Source organism: Coturnix japonica, chromosome 1 (genome assembly GCF_054131305.1).
Source record: "Coturnix japonica strain WE chromosome 1, WE-NBRP24, whole genome shotgun sequence".
NCBI lineage: Eukaryota > Metazoa > Chordata > Aves > Galliformes > Phasianidae > Coturnix > Coturnix japonica.
The window spans coordinates 38,529,991-38,549,793 of record NC_140663.1 but is presented as its reverse complement, the minus strand read 5'-3'; the positions used below and the strand labels follow the sequence as shown (position 1 = coordinate 38,549,793).

General features: G+C 33.7%; 1 protein-coding gene across 12 annotated transcripts in view; it reads left to right on the top strand.

Annotated features, from left to right (window-relative positions):
* CEP290 (centrosomal protein 290) overlaps positions 1-19,803 on the top strand; it is a 51,178-nt gene that overhangs the window by 29,585 nt on the left and 1,790 nt on the right. For 4 of the 12 annotated variants that reach the window (XR_014942908.1, XM_085538114.1, XM_085538171.1 and 1 more), the window contains 20 exons: positions 209-373; positions 588-695; positions 788-922; positions 1,461-1,727; positions 2,720-2,827; positions 3,363-3,562; positions 4,023-4,236; positions 4,442-4,579; positions 4,685-4,906; positions 5,437-5,553; positions 6,972-7,117; positions 7,951-8,106; positions 8,951-9,074; positions 9,595-10,239; positions 11,348-11,482; positions 11,738-11,824; positions 13,467-13,631; positions 13,925-14,047; positions 14,431-14,603; positions 18,119-18,260. Coding sequence is in view for 6 of the 12 variants with exons in the window: in XM_085538114.1 (XP_085394240.1) it covers positions 209-373; positions 588-695; positions 788-922; positions 1,461-1,727; positions 2,720-2,827; positions 3,363-3,562; positions 4,023-4,236; positions 4,442-4,579; positions 4,685-4,906; positions 5,437-5,553; positions 6,972-7,117; positions 7,951-8,106; positions 8,951-9,074; positions 9,595-10,239; positions 11,348-11,482; positions 11,738-11,824; positions 13,467-13,631; positions 13,925-14,047; positions 14,431-14,603; positions 18,119-18,260 (3,570 nt within the window). In the remaining 6 variants the exon portion in view is untranslated. Of the gene's footprint in view, positions 1-208; positions 374-587; positions 696-787; positions 923-1,460; positions 1,728-2,719; positions 2,828-3,362; positions 3,563-4,022; positions 4,237-4,441; positions 4,580-4,684; positions 4,907-5,436; positions 5,554-6,971; positions 7,119-7,950; positions 8,107-8,950; positions 9,075-9,594; positions 10,240-11,347; positions 11,483-11,737; positions 11,825-13,466; positions 13,632-13,924; positions 14,048-14,430; positions 14,604-18,118; positions 18,261-19,803 lie in introns of those variants that run through there. The other 8 variants (XR_014942910.1, XR_014942911.1, XM_085538145.1 and 5 more) reach the window with 6 other exon arrangements.

The window sequence follows — 19,803 nt, the reverse complement described above, 5'->3', positions numbered from 1 at the left end:
ATAATTCTACTTAACCTTATTTTGCTATTGTAAAAATACTGCTTTGCAATTTGAATAAGGCATTCTCACTTCTCTCCCAAATCCCTGTATAGTCAGAATTTTTCCCTTTCTTGGATAAGTGCCGCCCTTCCTCAAAGATGGAGTGTAACATCTTCTCGGTCACTTGTAGGCTTGGTAAATTCTAATACTGTTTATCATTCATTATTAGGTAATAGAGTGGCATATGAAGATGGAGGAACTCCATCTGCAGGAACTTAAACTCAATCGAGAATTAGTCAAGCAAAAGGAAGAGATGAAGTATTTGCATAACATAATTAAGGAATATGAATGCACAATCAGTAACTTGGAAGAAGAAGTTGTGCGGCAGAACAAGGTATGCATACTACTAGAAAAACAGCATATTCTTTTGTTAAGTGATTTTGAAGTGATTCTTAGTAGTAAGATTTGTAACAGATGTTTTAATCATGTAATTTCTAATAGCAAGTGGGCTATTAGAATAGCACTTGATCTTTTTTTCTGTTTAAGTTGGTTATAAAATCTCCATTGCCTTTAATAAATAAAATGCCTTTATCAAACATTTGTTACAGTTTCATGAAGAAAGACAAATGGCGTGGGACCAGAGAGAATTAGAATTGCAGCGCCAATTAGACATATATGATAAGCAGCAGAAAGAAATACTTAGTACTTCTCTGAAGGTACATGTATTACACTGAATTAACTATAAATAAACTGAGAAGCAAATTTTTCAGACATGTTGTATAATATGAATACAATTTTTTCTGTACAGTGTGAAGAGGCCACAGGATCAGTTCCAGACCCTAGCTTGCCCCTCCCACAACAACTTGAGCTGGCTTTGAGGAAGATTCAGGACCATATTAGAATAATTGCGGAAACAAGGGAAACCTGCAAATTACTAGAAGAGGTAATTAAATGTGTAACTTACAATATAAAGGATAAAGGTTGTATTTTTATGTCCATAATCATATCCCTCTAACAAATACCTTGTATGAATGTCCTTAAAAGGTTAATTCCCTTAGAAATATTTTAACTCAGAAAAAAAATGTAGGTAATATATTTATTTGCATTTATGTAGTTCTTTCAAATGGAACAGATTATTGGGGAACATTTTTTGGTTAATTTAGATTCTGCATTCATTAGGGTAGGATGTTCTTGTACAACATTCAATTTACTAATCTCAAAAGCACCACTGCCTTAGTTTTGATAGCACAAATTACACAAATTAGGATGTATAAGAGTGTAAGCAGAAAATAACCTGGGACTTCCTTGAACTAATAGTAATTCCATGCAACCAAAACTGAATACAGAAAGCCTTTTGATTGTAAACCCATTTAGACAAATCTTTGTTAGATTTTTTTTTAAATATAAGCTTTTTTTTTTTTTTTTTTTTTTTTTTTGTAGCATTTGAGTTCTGTGAATGCAATAATTACTTTCTGTTGTAGAAATTAAAAGAAAAGGAAGCTGCTCTGTGGAAAGCTGAACAAAATGTTTCGTCCAGAGACAAAGTTATAAATGAACTAAGACTTCAGGTACCTTCAACATCAGAAAAAGAAAAAATAATTGCTGAATTGGGCAAGAAAGAAGATGATCCAGAGTACCACTGTGCAATAAAAATTGCTCATCAAACTATTGCAAATATGCAAGAACGATTAAATCACAAGGAAGAAATGGTAAAAAAATACCAAGATCTGCTTGCTAAAGCAAGAAAGGTAGTTATGAATTGCATAAACTTTTTTTCCATTTGTAAAGTTTTAGTTGATCTTTTGTTAACCTCGCTGCTAATGGAAAAATTCTTCTTGGTTTCAGAGAGAACAGAATACAATTACTTGTTTTGTTTTTTTCTTTTTCCATAGAAAGTTAATGTACAATTTTTTAACTTCTTTAAATAAGAGGTTTGCTTGGTCAAGTGGTTTATGTATATGGTATATGTCTAGGAATTAAATTTGCATTAAAGGAAGATGATAAAAATTTGCTGGGAGAAGTGGTCTCCATTCTTCCAGAGTCTTTTCAAGTATTTGCAATGGTGATCCGTGTACTTAATCTTGCAGTAAATTTGGAAGGCATATGAAAGTGCATTTATGGAATACACACTTCTTACGTATACTGTCATTTAAAGTATACTTTTAAAGCATAAGCTTGTGTTAAAACATATTATTGTATTCTTAACATTTGTTTGGAACAGAGGCATATATCTGAAGCATAATTGTTTACTTAACATACATAGTTAATTTATCTGAGAGAGATCAAGTTTTAGGATAGGAGCTAAAACAGAAGATGCAGTCTTTAGAATGAACGTACTGTGCTCTGTCTGCTAGTAGACATTTAACCCATAGGATCGCATTAAAGTTAGTCCAAAGTAGGCAGCCCTGAATACTATATAGTATGGATATCACTACCCAGAGCGAGTCACAGTTGGTGAGGAGCACCAGCAGCTGTTTGCTTTCTAGCTCCCGCCATTTTACAGTACACTACTTGCAATATATCTGAAAACTGCAATAGTCACAACTTTCTAGTAGTAAGTGCTGAGAAGATGGAAAAAAAGAAAGGTATAATCATTAACAAGATGCAAAGTCTTTTTAAAAACAGAAGAACTGGAGGAAAAATTGAGGAACAGTACTGAACAATAACTGAAGAATCAGTTTGGAGGGTACTTCAGTTCCATGTGCATCAGTAGAATCACATTTCTATTTTGAACTAACAGGAACAAGAGGAATTAGCAAGGAAACATGAAGAAGATGTAAGAATTCTACACCAGAAGTTAGATTCGCATACTGAGAATTCTTTCAATAAATTGAAACAGACTGCTTTGGTAAGTTGTGTGTATTAGTGGGATTAGTGAACTTGTTCTGTATGTTGAAACTGGTTACTCAAAAGAACAGTTTTGTAGTCAAAATTAAGTAATAATGATGATGAAAAATAAATAGATGGTCAATACAGAAAGAACTTCAGAAATTCTTGAATTTGAGATAGATCAATTAGATGACAAGTGTGAAACAGAAAATTTCTACTTTAGACTACATCATCATTCTTTTTATTCTAATCTGGAGACTTACAGAGGAAGGATGAACGTTTATTTTTTCTTTATTCTTTCTGTCAGTTGCATTAAGTCCATTATAATGCAGATTTTCCTTTGACAATTGATGATAAGGTGACACCCACATGTAATTGGTTATTCTGTAGATTATTCCATGTGCAAAGTTCTTTTCAGCATGATATAGAAATTGTATCTCATTAGCTAAACATTCTAGATACTAACGTTCGGTTAGAACTGAGTTTAAAATGCATCACTAACCTTTGATTTAAAGCATAAGATGTTTATCATACACATTTGTTCTGTTTTACAGGAGTTAATGGAAAATCCTTCTCTATCGCTTAAGAGCAATGAACTCTTCCTCCGTTTAGCTGAAATGGAGCAAACTGTGGCAGAACAGGACAATTCTCTTGCTTCACTTGCTGTTAAATTGAAGAAAACATCATCTGATTTGGAGAAACAAAAACAGATTACTGTAATGAAAATCAAAGACTTTGAGACTATCAGAGCCCAGTAAGTTTTCAGACAGTTAACTTTAAGCTGGTCAGCTATGTGTTGCTGTTACTGACAGGGTCTGCTGAATTGTACATATTTTACCTAATATTTAGGTTTGGCCGAATTTTTTTTTATTTTTTTATTTTTTTCTTGTTTGCTATTCTCAGATTTATATATCATTTCTTTACTCATTAGATGGTAAGACACTGGAACAGCTTGCTGAGAGCATGGATGCCCCATCCCCAGATGCATGCAAGGCCAGAGTGGCTGGGCTCTCAGGCAACCTTAGTGAGAGGCGTCCCTGCCCATGACGAGTGGGTTAGAACTAGATGAGCTTTGATGTCCCATCCAACTCAGCCCATTCTGTGTTTCTACGATGATTTGCTTTAACAACAAAAAATACAACATTGTTGTTTTATTTGGAATTTGCTAGCTAATAATTAAGTGATTTGCCCTATTAATGTTTATTTTACATTAGGCTTCAGGAAAAACATGCAGTTGATGTGGAACTACTAAAAGATGAAGCAAATGGATTGAGGAAGTTGCTGTCTCAAACAGAGAAGGAATTAGCCCATGTAAAAGCTGAACTAGAGGCTCAAAAAGAAGCAAATAAGAGAGCACCTACAGCAACAATGAAGAGCCTAGTGGAACAGCTGAAGAACCAGTTAGCCCTAAAAGAGAAGCAGCAGAAAGTCAGTCAACAAAAATTAAATATCTAGATCACAAATAAAAATTAATGTTTAAAGTGGCTTAATATTTAAGAATTCTATGTATGGTACAGCAAGAAGTGAAACATGATTGCATAATTTAATATAAAATACAGTTGCATTTTGTTGTTTTCTGGTGTTCATATTAGTGGCTTCTTCTCCTACTATAACTTGCATCTTTTATTTTCAGGCTTTGAGTAAAGCACTTCTGGTACTTCGATCAGAAATGACTGCAAATGCTGAACAGCAGATAATTTCTGCAGCATCACAGAAAGAGGCATATATGAACGTCCAGGAAATTGTTGACAGAGAAACTAAGAAGCTCATGGTGAGTACAAGGTAATGTCTTTGTAGTCTATTATTATGTTGCTGGTACATCTTGATGTTTTTTGTTTTTTGTTTTTGTTTTTTTTCTGTATTTTTTTTCCTCTAGACACAGATAGAGGAACTAAATAATCAGATTTCAAAACTTACAGATAATCTTAAACTGAGTAAAAACAGGGAAAGATCTTTATTAGATGAAAGGGATGAGCTCAACCAAGAACTTCAGAGGAAGCAAAAGGCATTTACTAAAATGACAAGAGAAAAAAATGAAATCGAAATGGAAAATGATGAACTGAAGAAACGGATCAAGAGACTAACCAGTGGTATTCAGGTAGAAGTGATTTTTAAAAATGTATTTCACCTTGGTTAAGCTTTTATACTAGATGGGCTGGCTTGATGGAGGAAAGATTAACTGATTTTGACAGGCACTGAGACCAAGAATCAATATAAAAGTGTATGTTTGCTATCAGCTGAGTTACAAATGAGCTATTAGTCTTTCCTGTTGGAAGTATGTCTCAAATAAATTGAACAGGCTAAAAAATACTTTTTTCTTGTAACAAATTTAGAGTTTGAAGAGTTGAATTGCCACTTTTAAAGCTGTTAAGAATGGCTAGCTTGAATTTTGTGACCTTCCTGTTTGGAAGTATAACTGTCTGAACTTTGTTTCTGAATTCAACTAACTAATACTGAGTTCAGTTTAGAATGCAGAGTTAAATTGTTGAAGTAAAGATAATTTTTAAAGGACCATTTAAGTTGTAAGCTAATTCTCCTAATTGGAATTGAAGTCCTTATTTTTGGAAGGGAGAAAAATACTTAGGTAGTGGTAATTAAACTTTATGTTGAAAATTTGTAATTTTACAGAACAGAGCTGGTGAGCAAAATCTGATAGATGAGCTTCAGAAGAAAGTTAAGAAACTGGAAAATGAACTTGAGAAGAAGTGTGAAGAAACAGAAAAAAAAAGTATAAAAGAAGACAAGGTGTGTGATAAATACAAATATTGTGGCTTTGAAAGATGTCATCCTAAATGTAGGCAGTTTAGCTCTTTCCACTGCCTCTTAAAATAACTGTGAACCAGACAGACTTGATCAAATCAAAAGCAGTTTCGTGTCCGTCACTTCTTTGCCTTCCCTGGTCTTAGTTACTGCTTGTTGCTTAGTACTAGGTGCTTGTATTTTAATGTTTTCCTGTCCTTTTTGTAGAATTAAAAGTCCACAGGTTGTAGAAAACTAAGATTTTATCAGTAGCGGCGAAACTGATTAAGTAAGTGAAGTTAAATGCTCGTTTACAAAATCAATGCATTGATAAAAATTTGAAGTACTTGAGGAGCAAAAAGTGTGAAGCAGTGATGTGTCTGTAAGTGTTTTTTCTTCACAAAAGCAGTCTCCACTTTCCGGAAGTTCTGGAGATGTGTTCACACAGTATCACAGTATCACAGTCTCGTGTGGGTTGGAAAGGACTTTAGAGATCGAGTCCAGCCCTCAGGATTCGTGCCTCCTGTGTAGCAGAGCGGCACTTCTACCACTTGCGCCACAGGGGGGATTCGAACCCAGGGCCTCTGGTGTTGCAAATTGTAAAATTCATTTTACAATTGTTTGTTTTTCCATTTTGTTAACTAATTACTGGCTTGTCACAGTAATTGTTCATATTCTTTTATATTAATTATGAATTCAGTACTAAAGTTATGTTTCCACTTAGTTTGAGGTTTTTTATATACTTACTGTTCAGTGTTTAAAGACATTTTTCACAAACTTTTTTTATCTTTCCTTTTTGCAAGACTTTACTTTCTGTCTGTCTTTTAGTAACTGTAAATTTAGAATGAAGACAGGGCAGAAAGTACAGGGGTGAAATGAAGAAAGGGAAAAGTCCAGTGATAGAACAAAAGGGTTGTTTACAGGGTGATTTTTTGTGATCATATACATACAGGCATATTTTATAATTGCTTAATTTTAACTGTAAGAAAGTACAAATGAGCAGCTTTGCAGGAGGAACGTAAAACCTCCTGGTAAGCTGCAAGAAAAAGGATAGATATCCGGTAAATTGGCATAGAAAAGCCCTTCTTTATCTTCTTTACAAACCTGTAATTTATATTACAGGGATATATTTCACAAGCACATCTAATGTTTTTAAAAACTGTCCCTTTTTTTTTTTTTTTTTTTAAGTAAACATTAAAATGTGAAGATGTATTTGATATTAGAACATTAAATTGCATCATCCTTTTATGCCAGTTACTGCAGCAAGTTTAGAGTATCCAGCTTGCACTGATTTTTACCTAATTATGGTTTGATGTTTCAAATTTAAAATTGTAAAATACTCTGTGATTGTTTTTCCAATGTGTTTGTTTTCTTTCAGAAAACAGTTTGAAAAGAAATATATAATTTGTGTATGTTCTTCACAGGCCTCGAAAGAGGAAATAGTTAGATGGGAAGAAGGTAAAAAATGGCAAATCAAAATGGAAGGGATGAGAAACAAACTTAAAGAAAAGGAAAAGGAAACCGATACTTTAGCCAAACAGTTCGCTACATTGAAGGAACTTTATTCCAGGTGAGTGGTTTTTAATGCATTGTGCTACAAAGTGATGGCATAAGAGAAATCCAAATACTTTTGCCACAAATTCATAACAGCTCATTACAAGATTGATGCCTATATTTGATATTGCTATTGAGATTAAAATAATTATTTAATTTTCAGGCAGCAGGCCACTCCTTTACTATCTCTCACTTGAAGGAAAAAACACAAAGTTTCTTTTCTTCTACACCTGTAGAATAAACTGTCTCTGAATAAAACTAATTTATGTGCCTTCTTATGTTTCCTTTATATGGTGTTCTGTTCTGAAACAAGTAAGTTTCAGCGAGATGGACTTAATCTCACCTCAGTGTTACTGAATCAGACTGTTAGAATTGGATGGTGTGCCACTGTTGTATTATGCTGCTGCAGTACTGCCAGTTCTAGCATGATGAGACCGAAGCTTTTTTTAAACAAAACATAGCAAATAAGCCAACCACATTTGTATGTTAAGTTTACTTCAGTACAGTATTGGGAGGATTGCAGCAATGATGGTTGGTGATGACCTCCAAGTAATGATGGTAGTTGTAACTGTTGTTATATTGTGGATTTTAATAGCTTCAAAATGGCATTTGTCTGAGATCAGAATAAATCTCTCAGGAATTTAATATAAAACACAGACAAGAACAACAAATAACTTGTGACTAGCATGCTGCTAACTTCATGCTCGCTATTATTTCTGTAAAGCTGTTGCTGTACAGTGAGAAAATAAATTTTAAGAATTATTTCAGATTGAAAATATTTTCACCTTAACAAAACAAGCCAGAAAATACAAATAAAGGCTTAGCTGCAATTTTTACTGCATCTTGCAGGACAGAAAAAGAGAAAATTGCTCTTCAGAAGAAACTGAAAAATACTGGTGTTACTGTTGACCATGTTGTTGGAGTAAGAACCTCAGAGACTGAAAAAGAACTGGAAGAGCTAAGGAAACAGAATCTCAGTTTAGAAAATGAAGTTGCTCACATGAGGTGAGAGGCATTTCAAGAAAATCTGTAAAAAAATATGAAATCATAGAATCACTCAGGTTGGAAAAGACCTTAAAGATCATTGAGTCCAACCACAACCTAACCATAGTACCCAAACTCTAAAAACCCTCTGCTAAATCATGTCCCTGAGCACCAAATCCAAATGGTTTTTAAACACATTCAGGGATGGTGACTCAGCCACCTCCCTGGGGAGCTTATTGCAGTGCTTAACAACCCTTTCTGTAAATGAGTTTTTGTCATCAAAATGAGGAAAGAAAAAAATCTGATACAATCAGAAAAAAAAAAGAAAAACAAACAAACAAAAACAACAGAGCAGGTTGCAAAAGTGATATGAGTCTGTGATGAACGAACTTAGAGCTTCCAGGGAGCAGTTGTGCATGTACAGAGATTATACAACATTGGTTTGTTATTTTAAAAGTGAAACAATATAATGTTTCATTGTATAATACATGACTCCTTTTTAGTAAAATTGTAATAATTTCAAGTTGATGAAAGATTCTGGAACTTAGATGTTGTAGTTATGGAGTGTATTCCTAATCATTGTATCCATTATTGCAATACACAGTGTACCTCAGAAGGTAATAGTGTAATAGAAGGTGTACACATCTCAAAAGAGAAGATTCCTTTTCCCAAAGTTGGTAATCTCTATTCACTGGGATTACCTGAAATAGTGTATATGGATAACATTGATTTCATATGACTAGTCCATTAAAATTAGAAGTTTCAGTCCAGTAGTTCAGAAGTTCATGTTTGTTTTACATGAAGGTATGCTGTTCTGTATTAATAGCCATTTTTTTATTTTGGCTTGGTTCATTTTTGGATGTAGAACACAGCAAGCAATTCCACGCGATTCTGTTGTAGAAGAATTACATTTAAAAAATCAATACCTTCAGGAAAGGCTTCATGAATTACAGAAACAGTATTCAAGAGAGATATATTCTAGGCCCTCGGTAAGTTAATAATATAGCCCTATCATCACTACACCTACTTAAGAAAATATTTATTATTTGTTACTAATCTGTATCATTTGGGAAATATTATTTCAAATAATCATTGTTCTAAAACAGAATATGAAATACTCAATTTCTTGTGTAGAAAAAAAGAACTAGTTTCTGAATTCTGCAGGTAGAAGCTGAAATAATATCCCATTTGATACAGTGGAGAAATAAGGGATATATATTGTCAAAAACGTGAGTCTGCAACTGAGTGACTACTTTATACACCACGCTGATTGAAAAATGTGTCATGCAGAGTTTGAGGAGAATTTTAGCTGTGTTTCAGTTACATTAGATGTGGTTTGTTACGCTTTGATTTGTACAGAGTTAATTGTATTGTGAGTATTGAGTTACTGCTTTTTTTTAATTCTTCAGGAAGTAGATTTAACAGTCCAGTCTGTCTCTTTATTTCTTCTTTGGTTTCACTGTCTTCTGCTTTTCTTGCATGCTTCATTCTGTCTTCAACTTGAATTAGAGTACATATTATCAAACTGAACTGAACAAGTCTCCTCCTGTCAGTGTCAATAAAGAGAAGTATTTAAATTACCTTCAAAAGAAATCTGTTTCAAATAGGGATGAAATCAAACATCAGACTAATCTTAGCACTTCTGGTAACAATGGAATAGATGAGGAAGCAAGCATAGAAAGTTCCATTGTGCATAATGAAGGCCATGAGGCTACCAGGGATACGGGCAAAGAAGTCAGTCCTGAGCATCCTGAAGATAATGAAAAATGTGAGGATGCAGATATTTCTTGGGAAGGATTGAAAAACAACAATAGAGCTGAAGATGGTGAAGAGAATTGCACTGGTAAAGAACAAAATATAACCCAGTCTGAAAATGGAAAAACTAATGAGGAATTTGAAGAGGACAGAAAGCAAGAAATATGCAAGCAATCAAATGCTGATGAAAAAGAAAGCTTGGAAGACCTTAATTCTAACAGGATGAGTTGCAATCACTTTTATTCAGGAGAACCTTCTAATCAAGTTAATGATGATGAAGCACAAAAAATAAATGTGAATAATGAAATGAAACAGCACACTGCAGAGAATGAATGTGGAACTTACCAAAGCAATACTGAGGGAGTTGAAACAACCCCAGAACTCTGTGTAATACCTGAGGTTTGATACTGTAGCAGTCTTCTAGCATTTTTTTTCTGTAGAAGTAACATAGAATTGTTTTGAATGGTCTGTAATGATACTGAAGTCATTACCAAATGGTTTGTAAAAACGAATCTTACACTTTCACAATTCATTTGTACGTTAGCTCACAATTCAGTTGTCAATTCTACAGTTTTGATGCAAAAAGCTTACAAATAATCATGACACATGCAGCCTGATGATCATTCTTTAGAGACGTGGTGTGATATAGTACGTACATTTAGAAAAAAAGGTACTGTACTGAAACAGTATTTTATTCCTGTAATATTAACAGTGTGTTAATGGGTCATATGGCTAATTCCATAATTACATAAATAAAGCCTACAGATTATTGTATTGTCAAAAGTGTTTCCTCTCTGCTAATATTGGCTAATAATTTTTCACGTTCCTACACTTGCATTTGGCATACAAAGTACTTTTTATGTAGCAGCCTCTGTGGGTAAAGTTTTAAAATATAGGAACTGATTTGTTCTATGATCTATTTGACTTCAATTAAGTTCTTATGCTATATGAAGTATTTATTGAACATATCAGAATATGTCCTTAAAATTAGATTTTGTTCCCAGGTAGTGTCACAGCTTACTGTACTCAGTACCTTTTCTGTCTTTTAGACTTTGACCTTCATTTGTAACCAATAGTTTGATAGTTAACTGTGGTTTGGCTTTTTTTTTTTTTTTTTTTTAATGAGCTTATGCTAATTTGTAAGCTTTCTGTAATGTCTAAGCAAGTTTAGAAAATATAAGAAAAATAGTTAAAATCGTAGAATTATTAAGGTTGGAAAAGATCTCTAAGATCACTTAGTTCAACTCTCAGTGCATGGTCACCATGCCCCCTAAACCATGTCCATAAGACAAAGTAGATTAGATCTTGTTAATTGGTGATACAATTCTGATCAGTTATATGTCACAAAATTTCTGAGATGAAAAAATTTCAAAAATTTGGTAAACGTTTTGATTTTTTTTCTGTGAAAAATACTAATTGTCTGTTGCTGTTATCAGCTACAATTGGTACAGTGAATAGTGTCCTATGATTTAATAATAATAATAATTTTTTCTTCTGCTTTCTGAAGACATCGGGAGTAGGATCAGATGATCAGTATCAAAGAGAACAAGAGACTCTAAAGGAAAATCTAAGATTATCAACTGAAAATTTTGACCTAAGGCTCCAGCTAGAGCAAGCCAATAGAGATTTGCCAAGACTAAAGGTAACATCTCTTTATCATTTGTCCCCTTTAACCTGGCACAGGTTACTGGATTTCTTAAAAAGAAACTGATGTTTTGTATATATTGGGTGTTTGCCATGTTCTTACATAAAATAAAAGAAAGCTTTGTAGAAATTATTAGAAATGTCACTGTAATGGAAAATTGGTTTCTTTATAATAAAACCAACTTTAACTTTGTTACTGTTAATTTGATTTGAAATATAAATAAACAAGTTCCTTATTACCTTGTTCTGTTAGGACCAAGTAAGTGACTTAAAAAGAATGTGTGAACTTCTCAAAGAAGAGAAAGCAGATGTTGAAAAAAAACTGGGCAGTGTTAGAGGGGTGAGTATTGCAACACCATGTTTTATCACAATTACATTATATGAAAAAAGTACATTATTTAAGGTACATTATTTTGAATGAACTGAAAACAAACAGTGAATGTTCTTTATTTTACTGTTGAAGTGTTATAATAAATTAATAAAGTTCAGCCAGTAGGACCATTAGAATGAATAGAGCAATTATATTAAATATTTGCAGTATTGCGGCTTTGTTTTGCCATTAAACCTATCTTTGGAAAACATGTTTGTACCAAAAAGAGGAGTTACAGCCTTTGTAATAAAAAATTACAATTATAACAGCTTTTTTTTTTTTTTTTTTAATTTGTTGCAGATGTTAATGTAACTGGGTAGTGAAGGCATTTACTGTGCAAGACTACACAAATTTTACTCTAGTCATTGTCAGCTGCTTTAATATAGCAATATTTGAAAAGTTACAGGAAGAAAGGCTTCAGCAATGCTGAGCACCTTTTGCTGACTTCTCAAATTTATTTGTGTGAAACGGAATTGAAGCAGAATTAAGCAAGTGCCTTGAAGTATACAAGGAGAATAAATTCTGCTTTGGGGTACCTGGAAAGAATTGTATCTTTTGCAGTTGTAGCTTTTGGATAAGGCAGTTCAGTCTGTAAAACTGTTTCATTCAAAGATTCTGTGAGGCAGCAAATTCTGAAACTTCCTTTTCAGACACAAAGGTCTGTTAGGGGTTTTTCTTAGTTCTGCTGTGTACAGCCACAAAACTTCTAATCTCTTCACTGCTTTTAGAGAAGAAAGAAGTAATTTTCACTTCCAAAACTTGCCACACTGTATAGGTTTATGTAGGGTTCCTAAAATCCTTCCCCATTTTTTGCTCTACTGTGTTGTTCACCTCTGTAGAAAGGAGGTACTTCTGGCCCCAGAATTGGAAACAGCAACATTTTAAAATCATTGTTGAGGAAGTCCATTGCTGCAAAGAATATAAGGAAATAAAGGCATCTGAACACTTTTAAATACTTTTTTGCCTCATAAATAGAAGGGTTGAAGAAAAATGGAGAAAATAATTGTTGGTTGCCTATTTTTTTCTATTTTTTTTTCTTTTCTTCTTTCTTTCTTTTTTTTTTTTTTTTCTTTTCTTTTTTTTTAAATTTATTAATGCTTTAAGTTGTAGTTCTTCTGTCCTATTAATTTGTAGAAGGTTGAGTCCTTTAGGCTCACAGGCAGTCATGACTTTTTCTTTTCCCTTTAGATAGTGTTAGTCTTCAAGAAGTTGCATAGTCAGTTGAACCAGGAAACTGCTTTACAAGAAAAACTTGATTAAAAATAATAAAAAATCAAAACCATCTGAACAAACAACAACAACAACAACAAAAAATACCTTAGTACTTTGATGTAATTTTATAATGCTTTATTTTATAAAATACATTAAATTTTGAGATTTAACTGCAGCTTATTTTAGGTAACAAATTGAAGGAGCTGATAATTTGACTTTGAAGGTGAATATATCATTTGACCTTTTGTAAAGCTGAGTAAGAAAGAATCTTGACGATTCAAATGACGCTAAACTTTAACAACTGTATAATGAGTTTAAAGCAATGGAAAATATGCCAGAACAATAACAATTGAAGTGTCTCAGAAGGTTGTATTGTATCTTTCTTTTCTTTTCTGCACAGGCTGGCAGAAGTGGAAAGACAGTCCCAGAACTGGAAAAAACTATTGGTTTGATGAAAAAGGTGGTAGAGAAAGTCCAAAGAGAAAATGAAGATCTGAAAAAATCTCCAGCTGTGGTTTCCAATGAGAAATTACTTAGTCTTGAACAGGAAAATGAGAGATTAAAGGTACTGATTTATCTTAAATTGCATATTCAAATAGCAGTTCATATACAGATTAGTAGGGAAATTCAACAGCGAGCCTATTGTTGATGTTGTTTAGTACAGAAGTGCACAGAAGTAAAATTTCATTTTAGCATAACATACTGCAAGATTTATGGAAAGCTACTTTGTATGTTATGATACATTTAAATATGTGATGAAATGTTCTGTCTGCTAAGGTAGTTGTAACTGCCGTGCTTCAAAAAAAGAGGAAATTCGAAGTAATGTAAATATGTTTTAACAAACTATTTACTGTTTAGTCTGAAATGAAAAAGATGAAACTTGATCTTGGGGACCAACTGAGTATGCATTACGAATCTAAAACCAAAGGAATGGAAAAAGTCATTACTGAAAATGAGAGGCTACGTAAAGAGCTGAAAAAGGTATGATCATTGTCATGAATATTTATTTATGATTATATATGATGATATTTATATATATTATGATTTGTATATTATTTATGATAATTTATTTCCATTAGCTACTTGTGCTAAATATTTTTGTTTTCTTTTTAAAATGGTCAATGTGGTGGATACTTTTCTAAGTATTGTTGTTGCCATTAAAGAACTTCTAAATACATGTGGAGAGGAGATATCTAAGAAACCAGCTAAGACGGAATTTGGAAGTTGTAGTGCTAGTGGTCTGGGATACATTTATCTAGGATACATTGTCAGCTCTGTCTCACCACCTTCTTAGGTAATGCATTGCTACATATCATACAACCTATCACACAACCTATTTTTTTTTTTTTTTAATTAAACAATAGGAAGCTGACAGTGCAGAGAAGCTACGAATAGCAAAAAACAATTTGGAGATATTAAATGAGAAATTAAACGTGCAGCTGGAGGAAGCCATTAAGAAACTAAGTTTGGCTGAGAGCACAGGCCTTCAGCTTGATGAAGCTGACAGAAGAATCTGGAAATCAGTTGCTGCAGCAAGGTATGGATTAAAATTACTCTTCATTCTTCTAATGTTATAAAAAAATACATGCTTATATTTTCATAATTTTTCTTTCCTCTTTTGAAGTTGTTTGCAATACCATGCTTATTGTCTGATTCTCTATTAGTCTGTAGAATCAGTATATACAGCAGAGATTCCATCCTTAAGTACTGACCTTGTTAGCTGATTCTTTAGAGAAGCTGTGTCCTTCCTTCTTCAAATCAGCTTTAGATTCCTGGATAGCTTTGACAAAGGAACTATTTTGTGTTCCTTGCCACTTACATGTACTGAAGTGGGTTTTGTGGAATAAGATCAGCATTTTTTGCTGAACATAAAAAGCTCATACTTTACTATCTCAGCAAAAGGATAGCAATATGGAGGGTAAAGGGGAGATAAAAAACAGAAGCCCAGAACCTGCATTTTCCTGGTTGCATTTGTTTATCTACAGTTAACCATGTGGCTGTGCAGAGGTTGTTATTAAGCCCACTGGGATTTCTGTGCTCTTGGGACACGTACACATAGGTGTTCTGAAGGCCCTGGAATGGAGTCAGCCTGGCAGTCCTGTTACCTATAGTAGAAGGGAGAAAAATTGAGAAACTAGCACTGGATCATGTTTTCCACTGTAAAAAGAGGTGTGGAATCACACTGTCCTAGATTTGTAGATAAAATTCAGACTTAGAAAATCATAAAAAATTACTGTTGGTAATAATAGTGAGTGTCTACAACTCTTTACAAATCACTTACCTAAAAGTTATCTACCCACTGTTCTGAAACTCAGGTACCACTTAAATCACAGTGTAGTACACAGTAAACAAAGCAGTTTTACGACACCAATTTCTCCTGTACAAGTTAGGCATGCATTATTATTTTATTGGTACTTCTGCAGTTAGATCAGATGCTTTTTCTATGACAACCTACTTACACAGACTGGAGATCTTAACTCTGCAGACTGAATAACTTTTAAATGACATTCATTTATTTAATAGAAGCAAGTTGCTTTGAACTGTTTTGTGGCTTGCTTGCAGCAGGTATTTTGGTGAGCAATCACCCCCAAAAGAAATGCCAGTCCAAAAACATTACTGTTAACACCTGTTTTCACTAGTGAGCTGCATACAAAAATGATATTCAGGTGTCTCCCTTGCATGTTTAGTGATTGAACAGATTGATGCAGAATACTGATATAAGATACATTCATGTGAAAATGGAGAACAAGTAATTTTATCCTTCTTTGAGGGAACAGTTTTTAATTGGGTATCACCTCTTGTATTTGGCACATCAAAGGAAAATTTCTAAAGAAACTGTAATAATGCTTATGCTAGCTGGAGAAAGAAACAGCTTCAGTCCTGCAGAGGCATGGAACAGAGCAGGTTTCTGTGGAAAAATACTTAGCCCTGGGCTTCTATATGTTCTCATAACAAAATATGCTCATGCTGCAAACATCTTCAGTGTTTAGAGATAGAAAGTATCTACAAAAAGTTTATCTACCTCTGACAGCAACTTTGTAAGGGCAGAAGATTAACTAGACAAGAGAGACATCTGTCTGATTTCAGACAAGGTCAGATTGCTGTTGAACTTGTCTCTCTGGTCTTGCGTTGCTGTGGGATCCCATGGTGGAATTGTAGAGCTTCTCTGACACACAGCCGAACCATTTCACTTCACTGAGACTTTAGGAAGCTATTCCTTTATTTTCTTCTTCTTTCTAACTACAAAAGTAAAATGTCTGTATGCAAGGTCAGATGACTGCCATATTTAGTGCCAGAAAGAGGGAAATACTAGCTGTCAGTCACAGAAGGAAGAACATGCATTGAAGATGTAGACCATTTAGGCCCTGCGTTACCAGCATAATGTTTTAATATAGTTTCTCTCTTAGTTATTCACCTATTTGAAAAACATTTATACTACCTTCTTTTTAGTCAATATGCATAGTTGTGTGACAATGTATATATATATATACATATATATATGCATGTATATGTATATATATATATACACATATATATATATATACATATATATATGCATGTATATGTATATATATATATACACACCTGTGTATGCATGAGGGCTGCTCAAAAAGTAATGCCTTCTGTTTTATTATGTTGACCCATGACATCAGCTGCAAATGGTGGTGGCATGGAAGTAGAAGCTGAACCTCCTTGCCCATAGTCTGTTGCATTTTGTTGCCATGAGACAGATGGCAGCAGAGGGACAGCCTGTCAAAATAGCATCTGACAGAGGAAGTGCATATGAAGCAAAGGCACGTAACTGAATTCTTCCATATGGAAGAAGTTGCACCCATTCACATTCATCGACACTTGCTGATCATTTCTGGAGACCAAACAGTGGATGTGAGCACAGTGAGGTGGTGGGTGGTGTATTTAAGCAGTGGTGACAGTGGGTCAACTTCGCTGGTACAGATTTGTACTATGCAGTCTTTTGTTCATCACTGGCAGAAAAAATGCAGAGCTAATACTGATGAAAAATAGTGTTTTGCAGGACAGATTCTCAGCTGTCATATAGCATTACTGTGCTCCCTACTTTCCATGGAAATAGACAGGAGGTATTACTTTTGGAGAAACCTATGTATATAAATATAGAATCATGATTAATTATACTTGACTATTTCAAATAGTGTGAATAAAAACTTTTTATTTGGTTTAAGATGGTTTAAGGTTAACAACATTTTCAAGTCAATAAATAGTATCAACCTAGAAAAGCTCATTGGAGCATTTTATCATGTAGTCCACCTCATCAACATATTTTCCAGATCAGATACGTGGTAATAAAAAGTCCTTGGTAGGGTGTCACTTACATGATCCTCGGGATTTTACCATTTGGCAAGTAGGAAGAAGTTTCAGTCCACATCTGAAAAGTCTCTTCAGCAGGAGGACTGGATTAGATATCTCTAGCAGTGTTTTGCAATCAACATTTCTGTTTCTAGGAAAACATTTTTGTAGCTGGCTCAAAGCAACATGAATTCCTCATCAGACTCCAAGGCAGAACATCATTTCTTGTAGAACACTTTTTCTGTTCAGAGTCTGCATCTTCTGCATCTGTATTAAGTTTTTGCACAACATTGGTTTATTCTCCATAAATTGTTAAATCACAGACAATGAAGTAAGACCCGAACAATGCATTCACTGCATCATCCAACTGAGTACAGTAAGAGACATGCATGGTTTAGCAAGGAATAGCCTGATGTATATGATGTGCAAAACCACAGAGGATTACAATAACTCCGTATTATAGTAGTAGGATCAACAATGGTGGAACGGTGATAATCATTATTCTTAAATAATCCTAAAATGTTTCATTATGCTTAATTCAGCTCACTTAATAAATTAGACCAGTGATTATTTGAAGGCTTGTGCTCCAAACACATTTCAGGATATCTTTTACAACACCTTATCTGCTTTGAGAATATCTTAATTTCTATTTTTTATAAAAGTGTTAGCATTTCCACTTATCTTTCTCTCTTTACATAATAATAATAATCATAAAAACCCTAAACTCAGGATGCATGAGTCAAAGATGAAGGAATTGGAAATGGATATTGCTAAGAAAACCCAGAGCATTACTGACCTTAAACGGCTGCTTCAGGAGGCAACAGAACGTGAACACAGTGCTGATAAAAACTTACAGGATCTAAAAGAGCAAGTGAGTAAAAATCTGAACCAGACGAGCCTAAGAATAGATTAATTTTAATTTTCTTCTGATGTCCATACTGACAGAGTTTATTTTTCTTTAATCTATATTTTTAATTATTTTCAGTTTTAGTTGCGATAGTTGTACATTTAGATATTTTCAATGACTAAAAAGGTTTATCACTTATAAACACATACTGATTTCTCAGGGGAAATAGTATTTCTCTCTGTATTTTTTACTTACAGTTTCACTGATCATTTGAAAGGCTGTAAGTATAGATACTTCATATTGTCTTACAATCATTCTAGCTTGTTCAGCACAGTAATTTTTGTACAGGAACTTTCTTCTTTCTTCAGTCTTTTTGGGGACTGATTTTTCCATCCTAAAGGGGATTTTTGTGTTTCTTTCTATACAGTCCTTACAGTATAACTCACATAGGGAAGAGTTGCTGAATTTGTCTAAGGTACACTTGAAAAGATGGATCAGATTTTGAGTTTCACGTATGCCAGAGATGTAGGCCTGTGTCTATATAGGTGGATTATCCTGGATTAGCTTCCATCTTCTTCTTTACTGAGATGTACATGGTTTTCTTCCCTGGATGTCTTGCACTGGCACTTCTCAGAGTAAAGTGCTGAATACACAAAAGTCATACATTCCCTAACCAAGTAAATGTATTCAATAAATAGAAAGAGAACATGGAATGGAGTTTTGTAAAACAATTACTTTACTATTTGCTTATGTTTGCTTTTCACTTTCTGGTTTAAAGTCAGCACAATTAACATGAACGAGCTTCTCCTGAACTGATGGATCCTGCTTACCAATAGCAAAATTAAGAGAAATTCTTTTATTATGTGACATTTATCTGGGGCAACACAATTTCAGGTTTGTTTTGTCTCAAATGCAAATGAAAGGATGTGGTCAAGGTTCACTCCAATTCAAAGAAACCGATCTATTGTCAAAGAATTTTAGGTAATAATAGAACCAAAATCTATTCCTAACAGTAGCCTTATAAGAGTTCATAAATAATCACTGTATTAAAATAAAACACAAATCTAATTAAAGAGACGTTAAATTTTTGCTCTTGTATCTTCTACTGAAAGGTATGTCTACAGGCTAACTCCCTCTCTGCTTTTAGTTTATGACTACAGATCATTTCTAGTCAATGTACATTAATTTGAGTTTTAATTGCAGTTACTTGCATTTCAAATGACACAAAGAAAATTGGACACCTAGGTATGCAAACATGTCAGTACCTTTAGTGTGTTATAACTTTCATTCTGATGTTTCAATTTATGTTCCTAACATTCTCTTCAATACTTTTTTCCACCCTTGATGAAATATGCAGCACATTCTAGCTTTAAGAGTACTGTAGATAATTAGAAACTGCAGAAACTGGATGTAGGTTATTACTTCCACTCTTTGTGATCACCTAGTACTTAGCTACACCACCTACTATATTAGTGTTATTTCTTTCGTTTTATTAAACTACGTCAAAGTAACTAACTCCATGTGAAATGCACGATCTGTGGATACTGTTTTAAAGACAATGTCTTGT